Source organism: Labrus bergylta, chromosome 16, assembly GCF_963930695.1.
Source record: "Labrus bergylta chromosome 16, fLabBer1.1, whole genome shotgun sequence".
Taxonomy (NCBI): Eukaryota; Metazoa; Chordata; class Actinopteri; order Labriformes; family Labridae; genus Labrus; species Labrus bergylta.
The window spans coordinates 6282979-6300437 of record NC_089210.1 but is presented as its reverse complement, the minus strand read 5'-3'; the positions used below and the strand labels follow the sequence as shown (position 1 = coordinate 6300437).

Below are 17459 nucleotides of genomic sequence, written 5' to 3'. Positions count from 1 at the left end.
TGGACGGCTAGGTAGAAGACAAACAGAGAAACAACACAACCGTCTGTCATATATCATCTAGTGTACTTTTATTAAGGAAATAATGATATAAAATAGATAATAATAGCACATAACAGAAGTCCAACCATACTAGGTTTCATTTAGTGGAAAATGTGCAGACGAGTCACAACCCACATAACAATTTTCCTGCTTTCTTGAAATCTTTTTCATACACGCTAGAACAACGAAGCAATCAGACAAAAAAAAAAAATATTGTATTTCTTAGTAGATGTTAGTTCAACACAGAGATGGTCATCGAGAGGATTTAAAAAAATTCAGCGTCTTGATCGATGGCTCAACAAATACGCTGACTGCCACTGAACACCTCCCATCATTGTGTAGTCTTGCTTTAATATTGCATTGTTCTTTGCATTGTTATGCATCAAAGTGACATCTTTCTTAGAATAAAAGAGTTAAATGAGGTGTAAACATATAAATATAATATAAAAGGAGTCACACTGGATTTAAATATTGTCTACGTTTAATTTTTGACTAACAATAAGGTCTCTAGTTTTTTTCGTTGGCGTTGGCTTCTTTTTTTTAGGACTGTTTTATACCTTAAAATAGGAGACTGGTCTGTTTTACATCAAATCCACAATCCCTTTAAAAATAGAATATTTGTTGAAGTGTATGTACAAGCCTTCATTTTAATAACATCATGTATGCATATATTTCTGAGAAGATTAACAAGTTTTTCTCTGCTGAGACAAAAAAAAAACTGCCTACAAAAAGTGCAAAAAGGGCATGCTCGATTTAACTTGTCAGAGCTCTTGACAATACAATCACTCCCAGTCTGTTTGCAGATAATATAATGTATGATATCAGATAGACTTATGCCACTGCACATCCATAGAAATAAACATGAACACCCCTAACACAGACAGAGGTAACAGGATGTTATTTCATATTTCTATGGGTCCATTTCTGCCCCTCATGCTCATCATTTATTTACAGCATTTCCTCTTCTCCACATGCAGCACTCTATTGCAGCGGGGGCATGTGTGGTACGCGTCCTTGAACCTCTTCATGAAGAAGGGAATCAGGCAGCAGCACAGGATTAACCTACAACACACGTACAATGCACTGTTAGCGTCATGTAGCACTGCAGAAGACATGTTTTGTTTTTTATTTCACTTTTTAGACACTGAGGCAAAGTTAGCTTCCACTGCTGTCTGCATGAGTTGGTCTATTCTTCATATGCACACATATTTTTCACTATAATTTGTAGGTAATGTAAACGGAAAGCGCATTGCATTCACCAAATAAAATAAAATTACACATATTATCTCATAATTACAAGATCAGGAAGATGGGCAAACTATGACAAGCAATCCAGAAGCGCACACTCACCCGCAGCAGATGAAGAGTAAGCACATGAGCCAGGCGTACGTCCCTGCTTTGTAGGTGACATTGGTCATGACCTGTTGCTGGCAGGACGTGCAGGACGTCATTCCTGGAGAATCCCCGAGTGCTGAATCGCTCACAAACCGTCTTTTGCCATCACCACTTTCCAGACCTGAACCAACACCTCCGCCTCCGCTGGTGAAGACTGGTAGAGTCAGAGAGATAAAGGGATGGGGGAGGGGTCAGTAAAGTGTTTATAAGAAAATAAACTTCAGTTTTTGACTAGTGTCTTTAGGAGAGTGTTACTTCAGGTGTGTGTTTACCTTGCTGGACATTACCCGCGTTGGGCCTGTCGTTCTGAAAATCGAAGGGGCTGTGGACCTTGTAAACCGTCACTCCATCCCCTTGACCTTGACCTTCTACTTGACCAAAGACAAGATTGAGTCAGTGAGGCAGTCCAACAACAATGATTGTAACAATGTGCTCGCTTGTGTTTACGTTTACCTGGTATGATGTAGGGAGGGAGTTGCTTTTTTCCATCTGCACTCATTGTGCTGCAGAGAGAGAGAGAGAATACACAAAGATATGTTAACTAAGAAAAGCCCTGATGAAAATACCTTTCATTACATTTCCCACACCTTGTCCCTGCTTGAAACTACTTCAACATATTCTTCTGCCACCAGATAGCGCCAAAGCCATAATGGCAGATCTTGAAACTTGTGCTACTTGTGACTGTTGTCTCTTCCTGAGTAATATTTAGCTCAAAGTGAAGTGAATCAGTTGTTGGTACAGAGAATATTTACTACATTGTGAAGCTGTTTTTTGTCAGTAGCCCTGAGGGGAAACGCCTGGGCGGGACTCAGTCTGAGGTGTGATGATTGACATGTTTCAGGGTGTGGTCGCTAAATGAAAAGTTGTTTTAGCGTCTTAGGCAATTCACACCGAAAATCTCGAAAGCTGACTGAGATACTGCAGGGATTTGTTTACATATAACGATTTATCAGAAATGTCACTATGCCTTCTTTCTGATGGACATGGGGAACTTCTACTAGACATTTAAACAAGTCATTCACATGAAACGACTCGCGAAACAGCATTGTGTTCACAACTGTTTCCCTACTAAACAGCTTTCTGTATCAACTAAAGTAGTGGTGTGACTGATGTTTATTTGAAATGTAAAAATATTGCTTGCTTCTTTGCTTGTTGAAAATCTGCATCTGCGGTTGCGTTTGGCTTTCACTTGCACTCTGGCACATTGATTATCAATATATTTTACATGTCAGTGACAAAATAAAAACATGCTGCTGCCTTATTATATAGAAAATATATTTTTTAATAAAACATCGTAAGACTGCAATTCAAGCAACACACAGCCATCAGACAGTGGATGGGTGGAGGGATCAAGTCATGTTAAACACTAGCTGACGTGTTAGAAGGCTAAGTCAAAGTCTCTCATAACCCTGACAGCTATAGATCTACATTGATTACTTCAAGTATATTTCTCTGCAGCACAGATGAGGAGCATCTCTCAGAGTGCGACATGGCCTCATTAAAACATCATTAGCATTCTCCTGATGTGACACATATCTGATCTACAAATAAGGTAACACCGTCTAGTTTTGACATGATATTAAGTGCCTATTTTAAACAATGTGTTTAAATGTATGTATGTATTGCTTGTAGAGCTAATACTCAAGCACAGCTTTGTTTATTTGGCTGTTCTTGAAAGGAAATATACAGTTAAAGCTAAAGCTAACACCGCACCGTCTCCCGTTACCCAGCATTTTCCTCGACTTATGGACTGTAATGTCATGATCTTCACGGAAACATGGCTAAACAACGGAGTACCGGACGATGCTATCAAGCTAGCCGGTCGCCACACACTCCGGGCAGACAGAACAGCAGAGGACTCCGGTAAGACCAGAGGAGGAGGGCTGTGCATCTATATTAACAAAGCTGGTGTACAAGCTAACCTTGAGTTTCTCATGGTTAAATGTAGACCTTTCTATCAGCCAAGGGAGCTCAGCTCCACTATTGTAACTGCAGCCTACATCCCCCCTGATGCCGATGCAAAAGCTGCTATGAATGAACTTTACACCGCTATCAGTAAACAACAGACTGCTTACCCGGAGGCTGCATTTATAGTTGCAGGTGATTTTAATCAATCAAACTTAAAGACAGTGCTCCCTAAATTTCACCAACATGTTTCCTGCAATACAAGAGGAAACAAAACTCTGGACCATGTTTACACAAACATTGCAAGAGCCTACACCACGACCCCCCTCCCCCACCTGGGACAGTCAGACCACCTTTCTTTGTTCCTCATCCCCAAGTACTCCCCACTCATCCAACGTGTGAAGCCATCAGTGACAACGATTAAAATGTGGCCAGCGGGGACAGACTCTGTACTTCAGGACAAGTTCCATCACACAGACTGGAGTATGTTTGCTTCGCAGGCTACCTTGGGCTCTCACACAAACATTGACACCTACACTTCTTCTGTGCTGGATTATATCAATACCACCATCGACAGTGTTACAACATGGAAGCAGATCACCACGTACCCAAATCAGAAGCCATGGATGAACAAGGAGGTGCGTCTCCTGCTGAAGGCCCGCAACACCGCCTTCAGATCAGATGATGCAATGGCCTACAGCGTATCCAGGGCAAACCTGAGGAGGGGCATCATCAAGGCCAAGCACTGCTACAAGCTGAAGGTAGAGGAACACTTCTCCAACTCCGACCCCAGACGCATGTGGCAGGGCATCCAGGCCATCAGTGATTATAAACCCAGCAACTCCACCCCGATAACCACAGATGTCTCCTTCCTGAACGAGCTAAATCACTTTTATGCTCGTTTCGATAGAGACAACAGGGAGACGCAGACCACGACCAGACCTCCTGCAGACAACCAGCCCCTCTCACTCACCTCCACAGACGTCCACGCTGCACTGAGCCGGATCAACGCTCGAAAGGCTGCTGGTCCAGACGGCACCCCCGGGCGCGTGCTTAGAGCATGTGCGGAGCAGCTCACTGGGGTTTTTACGGACATCTTCAACCTGTCCCTCGCCCAAGCAGCTGTGCCAGCATGCTTCAAAGCCACCTCCATTGTCCCAGTGCCGAAACACTCCAGCCCGACAGGCCTGAATGACTACCGCCCTGTAGCACTCACACCCATCATGGGTGGGGATGGACTTTCTGACCAACAGACCCCAGTATGTTAGGTCAGGACACACCTGCTCCACCACCATCACACTCAACACAGGCGTACCACAGGGCTGTGTGCTGAGCCCATTCCTCTACTCCCTCTTCACCCACGACTGCAGACCTGTACATGGATCCAACACAATCATCAAGTTTGCGGACGATACGGCGGTGATTGGCCTCATCAGCAACAACGATGACACAGCCTACAGGGAGGAGGTACAGCATCTGGCCGCCTGGTGTGCTGACAACAACCTGCTCCTCAACACCAGCAAGACGAAGGAGCTCATCGTGGACTTCAGGAGAGAAAGAGGAAGCACGCACAACCCCATTCACATCAACGGAATGGCTGTTGAACGTGTCTCCAGCTTCAAGTTCCTGGGGACCCACATCACAGAGGACCTCTCCTGGTCCACTAACACCTCCAGTCTGGTTAAGAAGGCTCATCAACGCCTCTTTTTCCTGAGGACACTGAAGAGACACCACCTGTCTTCATCTGTACTGATGAACTTCTACCGCTGTGTGATCGAGAGCATCCTGACCAGCAGTGTCTCAGTCTGGTACGGAAACTGCTCTGTCACAGACCGTAAGGCGTTACAGCGGGTGGTAAAAACCGCCCAGCGCATCACAAGGTGTCCACTTTCTGCCATTTAGGATGTCCAAAGAAAACGCTGTCTGCGGCGAGCTCACAGCATCCTTAAAGACTCCTCCCACCCTGCCCACAGACTGTTTACCCTCCTGCCCTCCGGTAGGCGCTTCAGAAGCCTCCGGACCAGAACCAGCAGACTGAGGAACAGCTTTTTCCCCAGAGCTGTCTCTCTACTGAACTCTACCCCCCGAACTCTGAACTCTGTCTCTCTCTCTCTCTCCCTCTCTCTCTCCGCCCCCTGCTGACCCCCCCCCTTTCCCCTGCATATCACCTCACACCCATCATCCCCCCACCACTCCTCCTGGTCACACACACACATCTCTCATCCACCTGTATTATTGTATTATAGTATGTTCATATCACCTCAATAAGTTATCGACCTGTACAATATGTCCATATTCTTTATATTATCTGTAAACTAGTATAGCATGCTCACTGCACCTTAATCTGTATATTATAATCCTAAGAATACTATTATATTTATAGCATTTATTTATATTTATAGCATCAAATTAATCCAGCCATCCATATATACCTAATAATTCACTTTTTTTAGTCTACATCTGTAAATTTTGTAATTACTGTACATAGCACAGACTCTTGCACTTTCTGCTTATTTGCACTTCTGGTGAGATGCCAAACCTCATTTCGTTACTCTATACTTGTATATGTGTAATGACAATAAAGTTGAATCTCATCTCATCTCATATTAAGCAGTGTGTTAATGTGAGTAACTCTAAAATGATACATAGTATAGTGTTCACATATCCACAGGTTAGTAGCTTCAGTCTGAACCATTACTTTCCCATATGCCAGTCTAGTTAAGTCTTTTACTGCACATGGTGGTAGTGTGTCTGGTTTTAAGTGTGTTCAAAAAAATAAAAAAGTTATGTGATCAGTTTCATATGTCCGTCCCATACAGGAAAAACCAGCCTAAAATATGCATAGGACTCTAAGTCATCTGTTTTTGTCTCTTCTTCCTCATTGGAGAACTATTTCCATAAAAAAGAAACCCTTAAATACACTGTGGCAAAACTGCATCACTCTGCTAATCTCTCTCACACACACACACACACACACACACACACACACACACACACACACACACACACACACACACACACAAACAGACTTAAGTCACATTTGGGGACCGTAGTTTTACTTTACTGGGGACCTCTCTAAAACACCTTTTACACATGCACACAAATACAGATTTAAGTGACATTTGAGGGCCATAGGTTATATATTATATTTAGGGGGCATGGACTGTATAAAGAAAGGAGAGCGGAATAATCGCCTCAAGTGAAGCCCAAAGGACTAGAGCTCCCCCTGCTGACTGCACGCAGTTGTAAACCCTGCCTCCTTCACGTTAACAGAGGGTTCACAGCACCGCGCCGTGTGCAACAGGTAGCAGAGGAGGGCAGATACAGTGAGAGTCAACATAAAAGTCATTGAACTTTTATAATGCAAGTCCTTCAAAGCAACATGAGAATCTGTTCTGCTGTGGACTGTGTCGGCCTGAGAGGTCTTTGCACATTTTATTAGAAATGATGTGTGCTTTTGTTTGTGGAAGCACCAAGATGTCAATACCGCAGCTTTTCCAGCTGTTTCGTGCTGCACAGACTTTGGGTCCAAATTGCGCAACTCTTCAGCGCCCATAACAGGGGTATTTTGGCTTCATTTTTTAACAGCGAGAGGTGACAGCACCGTGTTGTCCATTCTTTATATGGTCTCTGGTAGGGGACCTCCTATCTCTCTTAATACACACACACACAAGACACACACACACACACAGACTCAAGTTAGATTTGGGGACCATAGTTTTACTTGTTCGGTACCTCCTGACTCCCTTACACACACACACACACACACACACACACACACACACACACACACACACACACACACACACACACACACACACACACACACACAAGACACACACACACACACAGACTCAAGTTAGATTTGGGGACCATAGTTTTACTTGTTCGGTACCTCCTGACTCCCTTACACACACACACACACACACACACACACACAGATTTTCCTCAAACTAATAATGACATGTACTGAAAGGTAGCTACAGCTATCTATGAAACCTGGGAGACATGACAGACTGCTTTGTCACCTTGTCACAGTACATCCCACACACACACACACACACACACACACGGGCCCATATGTTCCCATATGTTTTTCCAGGAATGCCACTGACCTGCATGCTTTCCTCAGTGACACAGACTGCCTGTCACAAAATTATCTGAAAATCTGTCTTGTGAGCAAAATGAGAGGGACAAAGTCCTGACACAGTATCATGTAGATGACAGGTTTCATTTAAAGTATGCTCTAAAATAAGCAAAAACCTAGACTGCAAAATCTTTCCAGAACATCTGAAAGGGTTATTTTATAAATATAAGTATATTCTCAATGCTGTCTCTGTGTTTTCCCCTTAATTGAACCCACAAGCTGCATTGGCTTTTGTGTCTGAAAATGGAAATATCATTTTTCAGTAGCCTTTGTTAAGTCAGATAAGGAAACAGTTTGGTCTATAAAGTTGTTTCCCGCAACAGTTTGTTTGTTTGTAAAAAAAAAAAAAAACGACGTCTACACACAAGGCTTAAGGCAGCCAGTGGGTGCAGCTTTTGAAAAGTTCATCTGCAACATTACAATGATGCTTTAAAAATACACAGGGAAAGTTTGAAGCTGTTGAGAAAACAATACATTCTTTATCAGTGAGAGCCAAGCAACATGACCTCAGCTTGTACAGCATCTGAAATCCCTAAAGTTGGAAGTGGATGACAGGAAGAGAATTGGGTGTGACTGATCAAGAAAAACTGGCCCATGATGAGTCAGTTTCTCCCTCCTAACCATTCTTAGAAATGACAAGTTGACACAAACTTCTAGTCTTTTAGGAGATAACACAGTGTCTTCATTTACATTTATATCAGCTGTTAATCAATTGTGGTCAAAACTACCATTCATCGACAAATTGACCTGTGGAGTTCAGTGAAATGAAATGAATTGTCCTCTAAAGTTAACACCCCGAGACACAATTGGTTCATGGGTGTGGTTTTACTGGTTGTGGCATCTGTGCTTGTCAAACCAGACTCTCTCTTTCTCTGTGTGAGCGAGATGAATATTATTGGTCTTTCTCCATGATGTAATGACTGGCTTGTAAAAACAAGGTTTATTTTAAGGTGAAAAATAACAAGTTAATCGAATATAGCTTCCTGAGAGTCTGAACCCAATACTGCCTCAAAACATTTCCTGCATTTTGTGAACTTGTATTTTGTCTCACAGCCTGTTATGTATTGTCAAAAACTCAAACATTAATTTAAAAGTTAATATAATAAATCAGTTTAGAAGTTGTTTTTTTTAATTCATGTTGTCCTTTGATTTAATATGTAAAACCATAAAACTATGACAATACAAAACTATTTTTTAGGACAAAGAGAAAAAAAACAGAGAAATGTTTGAATCTAGTTTTAAACTTTAATAATAATTACTCAAATAAAAAATAAATAAAGGAACACATTTTAAATGCTGCACCTTATCCATTTAGTAGGATTGGGCGTTCTGTCTTGATTGTAATTCTTGGGTGTGTTCTGTTTTACAATTAAACAATTAAAACCATGCACTATAATAATAGGGCTGTAAACTTCTACTTATAAAAGCATTTCAATTATATCTGTTCCTTTACATTTCTAGAAAATGAAACACCATAATATAACAAGTTCATCATACTGCCCTATTTTAGTTCCCTGAAATTAAAAATGTCCTCTCTTTAATTTCTCAAGACATGATAACTTGTATATTTCCAAACTTCACTAATCAGCACGATAAAGACATTATTGTGTCTTAACGCCCTTTCTAAAAAGATACAATCGTGAGTCATTGGTGTAATGTTAAAACTGGTCTGAGTATGCTTACTGCTATACTACTTTACTAAGCAACTTCTCTAATAAAAAACCAAGACCCAAACTTCAAATCAGTGACTCTTATTTAAGAAAGTGAAAACTGGAGGAAAATATAAAAACCTGAACTATGTCACAACAAAAGCAACAGATCCATAGACTACTATATTGTTACTCAAGAACCGTTTGTTTTCAATGCTTTTGCAAAAATCCGATGTCTATACATACAAGTACTGGGAGCTCTGTATACCTACTGAACAAAATCTGGACTATTATCACAGCTGGATTTACCCAGCTGGGCTACACCCATCACGGTTCCATTTTATTTAAAAGGAAGGAGAGACAAATCAAAACAAGTGTTACCAGGAATAAGCATGACAATAAACCTAAAGTTCAATCCCTGCAATATGAAATTGTACTTTTTCCTATTAAATATCAAAGGTTTAGGTTACAACAGATTGAAGCTTATAGGTCAAACACAGTCATTGAGAAACCAAATGTATCATTCTAAGATTTAATTTTGAGGTTTTCTTTTCTCAACAAACTACTGAAAGTTTTCTGGGTGAGCATTTAATGTGTTGTTGAATGGTCTCTCAGTTCATCCTGTTTCAACTTTACAGTGATTTGGCCCACATTTTCGAGGTACGTTTTCTGTCATAAAGCTGGTATTTCATAAGCTACTGACGATAACGTCTGTTACATTTTCAGTTTAACATCCTGTTAACAGTTTAAGACGTTGTCTATCAAAACTCAACAGATGTTCAGATGAATTTCTTACCTTGGTTCTGTGTTGCTGTCAATATGCAGTGATGTGTGTGTAACCTGCTGCTGAAGTAGAGTCCAGATAACTGAGACATCCACCTGTTTCACCTGTACCTGTACAAGGTTCTCTCTAGCCCCGCCCAAAGCCAGCCGTCATCCACAAAGACATGATTATCCACATCAGGAATGAGTCACTTATCCTTCTGTATGATGTTGTTTTAATAGTATTGGATCATTGCCATACCCTAACTTCATCCACACACAGATCACCTGTTAGGAGAATGGAATATCAAATGAAACATTGCAAAATTGAAAGAGGTGTTATTTGGGCATCTTAATAAAATGTGCTGCTGATGAATTGTGAAAATGCAGCTAAACACAGTCTGACTTTCATGTGTGTTTGTCTCCAGTCATACATTCAGTGTAAGCATGTGGACTACCGGTCAGAGCGGATAGAGGACTACTATGACATCCAGCTCAGCATAAAAGGAAAGAAGAACAGTGAGTAGACGCATCAACACTAATCCCTGGTTTCTAGAATGAATCGGTAATGTTAACTGTTAATTTGTCACTCTGGCATTGGCTTGAGTGACTGTTGTCTGTTGACAGCTATTTTATTCAAAGTGTCCTATATAGATGATATCTTTTTCTGCTTATTTCCAGTCTTCGAGTCATTCAAAGACTACGTTGCAACTGAGCAGTTAGATGGAGACAATAAATACGACGCAGGAGAGCATGGCCTGCAGGTGAGAGTGCACAGTGATTGGATTTATGTGATTTATATGACTTTATTCTAGTTTATTTTTGTCTACGTATTTTTTAATGTTTGAATTATTTTTCTATATTGAAGCTGGTATTCAAGGTAATTCAAGTCAAACTTTTATTTCTAATCTGTCAACATTTGAAGCATGATTGTCTTGAGTATGCAGCTTCAGAAGAAATTAAGAGACCAATTGAATTTTCACAAGTGAATTGTAAACTGTGTTAGGATACATAGCGACGCAGACCAGTCAGGCAGTGCCACTTTTAAACATCTTTTCTCCCTCATGAGGTCATAATCATACATTTAAACCTAACGCTGGTGTATTGAGTGCTCTTTTTGACTGAAAGACTCATAAATTAAAATCAGCGAGTGATGGGCATCTTGACTCGCAGGCTGTGGGTCCGTACTTTTGCAACTTTCCCCAAAGGCTGAGCACTCCAGTATTGTACTGCAGCTAGTAGGAATGCAAATACCAAAAAACAAAAAAAGGTGGTACTAAAGAGCTGCACAGAAATGTCATGTTGTGGACACTATGGAAGTCATCACACAGGACAACAGTTTTAATCTCTTTTTTTTCTCTGTGGGAGACCCCCCCTCCCAAAAAACAGACTGCATTTCATACATAAGTGCAACTTATATTCTGGACTTTATGGTGCTTAATAGCTGTTGCGCAAAACTTGCAATACAACTTGTGCACGGATTGTTGAGACTTTTTTGACATATTTGTTTTTATTTTTGCAGGAGGCAGAAAAGGGAGTGAAGTTCCTCACCTTCCCTCCGATCCTTCACCTGCAGCTGATGAGGTTCATGTATGACCCACAGACTGACCAAAACATCAAGATCAACGACAGGTAGAACAAACAGAAGTGCTCAACACGCGCACACACCTCTTATTACATATTTCTTACATGCCCGTATTCCAACACACACATATTGCCAAGCTTGAATTAGGTCACTGTCACACTCCCACAATGCGTCTGTGGCTGGTGCACAGACATAATTTTAGTGACAGGTCTGGTTTATATAAACCTAGGTTAAAAGATCAGGCTATTTCCAGAAACAGGACAGTGAACAGCACACCATGACTTCCTGCAGTGAGAGAAAGTGAGTCACAGAGAGTGTTTCCTGTTGGCTGTATAATTGTGTGTTATGCTTTGTGAGAGCTAATGCTGGTTTAAAAATCCTCCTGGATAATGTGACACATGAGGAGCACACACACATACTGCCTACAGACTAGCTTATTCTGTCTGTTGCGTTTCAACAAGCTGTGAGTCATAATTGTGACGAAACCACAGCACCTGGCCCCCCCGAAGGCTTTGTTTATTTACACGCACACACACACACACACAATGTTTTCCTTTTTCACTTATCCTGCTCCCTGTCTTAACCTTTTGTCCTTTTTATTTTTTCAAATCTCTCCTTTCCTCATCTCTAATTCTTGTTTTCAATCTTTTCACACTTTGCCCCCCCCCCCCCATCGTTCCCCATCTGTCCATCCTCTCTGCTGCCCTCCCCTGTCTTCACTAGATTTGAGTTTCCAGATCAGTTACCCCTGGATGAGTTCCTCCAGAAGCCAGACTCCAAGGATCCAGCCAACTACATCCTGCATGCAGTTCTAGTGCACAGTGGGGACAACCATGGCGGTCACTACGTCGTCTATCTTATTACGTCGTCATCATTTTTTTTTACACACCTTTCACTCAAAAATTCTGTGGACATATTTGGGGTTTCTGCACTATGAGCTTAAATGTCAACACTGTCTCTTGGTAATACTGCCAGGGTTTTTTTTTTTTCGCACTTAGGTTATCCAGCCATTGACTCCTCAAAAGAGATTGCATTAAACTGATATTTCCTGTTTTCAATTGAGTTTTATTTAACAATGATAGAGAAATCTAAAGGCTGTCAGTCATTTTTAACGGATTAGAGGCTAACTGCAATCTACTATATCATTAAAAACAGTATTATAACATAGCTACATGTATTTTAAGAACTTTAATCACCGTAATAACCCAATGTTTAAAGTCTTACTACAGCTATTAACTGTATATTGCACTTTAATTTTGGCCTTGAGAACATAATGTAAAAGCTGGAATCAGCGACTTGACAAAGATTAAACTAGTGTCTGATAAGTTATTCCAGAAGTATAGAGGGTTGCTACAACTAGGTGAATCATTTGCTGAGCTGCCCACTCAGATTCTGAGTTGACCAACAAGCAGTAACATAAGTTACTTGGTGTTAGAAAATGTCTCGTATCTAAAGATCAGAGGATTCAAAGCCAGTGTTGGAATCGTGACTAAGCGGCATAAGTTCTGCCTGTCAGTAGTGGACTAAAAACCAACCAACACAGCTTTTGTTGCTGACAAAGCACATGACTTTTTTTTAAGCTAAGTCTTTGTATTGTCTGTGTTTTTTCATTAGAAATGTTTAATCTGCAAATTTGCAGTGCAGCCCCACAGACTTGGGGTTTATGAGACACAAACCAACACTGACTTCAAAGAGGGGGACAAAATCACAGATTGACAATATGCCACTCAATATATAATTTCTTTAAGGTGGGATGAAAACGGATGAAATAAGTGTAAAATCTATGTGAATGCTTTCACAAGGCAATTATGAAAAATAGATGACTTCTTAGTGAATGTTCAACATTATGAGGCGTTGTTGATCAATACAACTTCAGACCATCTTCACTCTTCTGTGATGCTCTGCCGCTGTGACTGTAGATAGTGCTGAGAGTGTTACCAAGGAGGTGGAGCAATCAGAAGCTTATGAATATTTAGCATTAGAAGAACAGATTAATGTTTATTTCAACTTCATTAATTAGCAAGTTGACACTGGGCTTCATTGACAGCATGTAAAGATGACTACACATACATTGTCAATAAAAACTACATAAATACAGTTGTTTCTATTGCACAAATGGTTGTCTTAAGTGCTTTTTGGTTTTCTCCCACACCTTCCTCCTCCTCTCCACCCCTCTCTTTTCCATCATTCCAACACTCTCTCTAGTGGTGCAAGTTTGATGATGATGTGGTCTCAAGGTGCACCAAGGAGGAAGCCATAGAGCACAACTATGGTGGACATGATGATGACCTGTCAGTGCGCCACTGCACCAACGCATACATGTTGGTCTACATCCGAGAGTCCAAGCTCAGTGAGTACCACACCGTGCTGTATTAAACGAAAGAAACAGAAGATTAAACCCCTTCTTGCATTCTCTCAAACCTGTGAACATTAAGTGCTGATTTAAATCTTTGTTGGTCTTTTAAATGACTACTGCACAAAGGTTTAAGGCCTGCCCAATTTGCATGCAGCTTCAGTTCTTACTTGCATCTCTCCTTGTACCCCAGGTGAAGTTCTCCAGCCAATGACTGATGTAGACATCCCGCAGCAGCTGGTGGAGCGTCTGCAGGAGGAGAAACGGGTGGAGGCACAGAAGAGGAAGGAGCGCCAAGAGGCTCACCTCTACATGCAGGTCCAGGTAGGAAACAACAACAATTGTAAGCTGTTGAAGCTGGTCGGCTGAGTGCAAAACTGCTTACTCTAGCATCATGATTATACCTGCACTGAAGATCATCATACTTCATTCTTTACTTGTAGTCTATTAACTGCTATCACCTGCTGCAATTCTTCAAACCTCGGCAGCCCAAGAAACTGTACTACCAGCAGGTAGGAGCCGTTTGCACGTTCTGCAACTTTTAGTTGTGTTTAGTAAATTGCTTGTTTTTCTGAGACATCCACAATGGGGCCAATGAGATGACAATAACTTTTCAAATAATTCTTCTTAATTTTCTGTTTCTGATTTTGTTTACTTGGTCAATCTTAACATTCCGTTTTCCCCCTTATCCATACTTGAGATTCTAGCCTTGTCTTTTAATTAGAACTGCAAAGAAAAGTTGATACCAACAAGGTGCTAGGCAAATTTAAGAATTTGCTTCTTTTCTTGGTTTTAGATTTTAGCAGGATGATAAATGAAGCCATTTAATAGATTTTAACTTGTGCATTTTCACAATTCTTTAAAGACCAAGCAATTAAATGATGGGCTTAGAGTTTAATTAGCAGGTTCATTAATCATGTTGAAATAGAAGTCTCACTCCTTCAAAAACATTTGTTCAGACTTTCTTAGTCAGCCAGAAGATTTCACTTCTTGAGTGTCTTGCACTTAAACAGACAGAGACTACCAAAAATAGATCATACTAGAAAAATGTTTATTGCCATAAGCAGAGGTCAAAGACAGTACATTTAATCTGTGTGCGTCTCCACTAGAGTCAGCTTCAAAGTTTTACAAATAAAAGAGCAATGTATAAATTAAGAGTAGCGGGTCAGTAAGTTTCCATTTAATGTAAACGCTGTAAAAGAAGCTTTGAAGTTGGTAACCTTTTCCCAACCATTTCAATACCTTCTCTAAAGTAGCTGTCTTGACAAAACCTCTTCTCTGGCATATTTCCTATCAGGAGATTCCTCTGGACCAGGTGGACTTGGATAAAGACAGTGAAATGCTAATTCCTGTCGCCCACTTCCACAAGGAAGTCTTCGGCACCTTCGGGATCCCCTTCCTGCTCAAGATCAGACAGGTGTGTGTGTGTGTGTGTGTGTGTGTGTGTGTGTGTGTGTGTGTGTGTGTGTGTGTGTGTGTGTGCATGCTTTTGATCACCCGTGTGTTAAGAGAGAGTTTGCAGTCCAGGTTACATCATTTATTTCTCTGTTCTCACTCTCTGTGTTTGTCTGGTTGTTCCTATCTTTCATCTCACACCCCAACACAACCACCTCAGGGCGAGTCATTTCGGGAGGTGATGAGGAGGATCCAGACCATGTTGGAGATTCAGGAGAAAGAATTTGAGAAGGTACAACACCTTCTGATGGATATGTACCATTTTTTTAGCTTCTGGCTAAAATAACCAATCCACTTAGTTCTTAAGATGAGACTTTTAACAAATGGGTATTTTTTGTGTTTATCCTCAGTTCAAGTTTGCGATTGTGATGATGGGACGGCATCAGTACATAACTGAAGACGAGTACGAGGTCAACCTGAAGGACTTTGAACCAAAGCCAGGTATTTGTCTACTGCTTCTGCTGCTGCTGACACACTGCTGCTGTTCGAATAAATGTGTAAACAGCAACAGTGTAACAGCAACATATCTCTTAAAACAAGATAAATTAAGATGCCATAAGTAAGACACAAATTATATTTAATCTAAAATATCTTCAGTTTTACCATATTTTTGTTTTGTCATTAACCAACTAAAAGAATACTTTTATTATAACCTAAGACAGCCATAGTGACTTCACTTTTCCTTCTGGAAGATGTGTTTTAACTCAAGTCGTAGCAATTAATTTCAACTCATTTATAAACAATAACAGCTGCCCAGAAGGGCTTCAAATTGACTCCAAAGTGCTTTGGGTCAACTCCTGTTGCAGGTAGTTCAATGCAGGTATAAATGTGTTGAGAAGAAATTCAATAACAATGTAGTAAAAGTCTAAATGGTAAATGGACTTGGCTTGTAAAGCACTTTTCTAGTCTTCTGATTACTCCAAAGCGCTTTTTACACCTCATGTCACACCTACGCATTCACACACTTATTGCAGAGGTTACTATGTGAAGTGACCATCAGAAGTCATGAACCTAATTCATACACATTCATACCCCGCTAACGAGGCAGCGGGAGCAACTTGCTAAAAAATGTTAATTTCATGATTCAGGACCAAAGTGCAGTGGGGTAATGACTAAGTTTGCCCAGCAGAGGGCGCCCACTTCCATAAATTCTCTGTACACTCAACAATCATGTCACACAACCTTAATGTACGTTTAAAGAAAGCGGACGCTACACCTACCTGGAGAAAGCAATCAAGATCCACAACTAAAAAAAGCTGCCCGCCCCTCCTCTTTGTCCTCCTCATCCTCCTCCTGCCTCCTGCTCCAGCTCCGCCTTCCTCCCTTCCTACTTTAACACCATAACCACAGACTGTAACCAACCGTGTGAGTTTGTGTGTGAGAGACTGCGTGTGTGCGTGCTTGTGTGTGTGTGTTCATCACTTTTAACACCCGCCTGGACACCTCTACAGCTCTACACCGGCACTATGTCTTCGGAAAAATAGATTTTGCTTTTTAGAATTGTATATTTAAAAATATGAACGTGTAAAATTTAAGAGAAACACACGCCTTTGTTGTTGGGTACAGGAGGAGCCAGGTGTTCATATTTCTTGTGTGTAGGGTTTTCTCTTTTTCTTTGCGTTCCTGATGTACCATTGACAATTTTTTTCTGTTACATTTGGAATTTCTTTCTTTTTTTTTTTTTCTTTAAAAACTAACTGCATTGGTTTTGTCTTGTTAAAAAGTGCAGTACAAAGATGACCTGCAGAATCACACCTAATTTGATCTTTTCCAGTTTAAAATCCTCAGTGTAGCAGCAGTGTACGACAACTATTCCTGTATATTGCCTTTTGCTGGAAAATGTATGTTGAATAAAATTTTCTATAAAACCTAAAGCACTGTTGCTTGTCCATACTAGTGTTCGACCTCAACAACTTGAAGGGAAAGTTGGACTTTTCAAGATGTACTATTGTCTGGTGGTGGATAGTAGAATGAAAGGATTCATGCTGAACTTTTGTCGGTTTATTGCAATGTAAAATAAAAGCCGGCATGGAAGTAGAATAGCTTTAAAATTGCAATTTGAAGCCGGGGGAAACAGCTAGCCTTGCTCTTTCCAAAGGTTTCAAAAGCTACCTTCCAGGACCTCAAGATCTCCCCAATTATTCTGCAATGTCTAATTTGGCTTATCCT

The 17459-nt window shown here is 40.8% G+C and overlaps 3 protein-coding genes across 3 annotated transcripts; 2 read left to right on the top strand and 1 right to left on the bottom strand.

Annotated features, from left to right (window-relative positions):
• Positions 1-51: 51 nt before the first annotated feature.
• si:ch211-157c3.4 (Lipopolysaccharide-induced tumor necrosis factor-alpha factor homolog-like) lies at positions 52-9991 on the bottom strand. Its single transcript, XM_065964661.1, has 5 exons — positions 9932-9991; positions 1888-1937; positions 1707-1802; positions 1390-1588; positions 52-1101 (listed from the first exon to the last, which is right to left on the bottom strand). Exons 2-5 carry the CDS (start codon positions 1931-1933, stop codon positions 984-986), a joined length of 459 nt encoding a protein of 152 aa, XP_065820733.1. The 5' UTR covers positions 1934-1937; positions 9932-9991; the 3' UTR covers positions 52-983.
• Positions 9992-10292: 301 nt separating this feature from the next.
• LOC109993862 (ubiquitin carboxyl-terminal hydrolase 7-like) lies at positions 10293-12434 on the top strand. Its single transcript, XM_029279895.2, has 4 exons — positions 10293-10416; positions 10579-10661; positions 11420-11529; positions 12206-12434. The coding sequence occupies exons 1-4, from the start codon at positions 10308-10310 to the stop codon at positions 12417-12419; spliced, it is 516 nt and encodes a 171-aa protein (XP_029135728.2). The 5' UTR covers positions 10293-10307; the 3' UTR covers positions 12420-12434.
• Positions 12435-13589: 1155 nt separating this feature from the next.
• On the top strand, positions 13590-17164 carry LOC109993863 (uncharacterized). Its single transcript, XM_029279896.2, has 6 exons — positions 13590-13832; positions 14029-14159; positions 14279-14347; positions 15133-15252; positions 15451-15522; positions 15641-17164. Exons 1-6 carry the CDS (start codon positions 13802-13804, stop codon positions 15851-15853), a joined length of 636 nt encoding a protein of 211 aa, XP_029135729.2. The 5' UTR covers positions 13590-13801; the 3' UTR covers positions 15854-17164.
• The last annotated feature ends 295 nt before the right edge of the window (positions 17165-17459 follow it).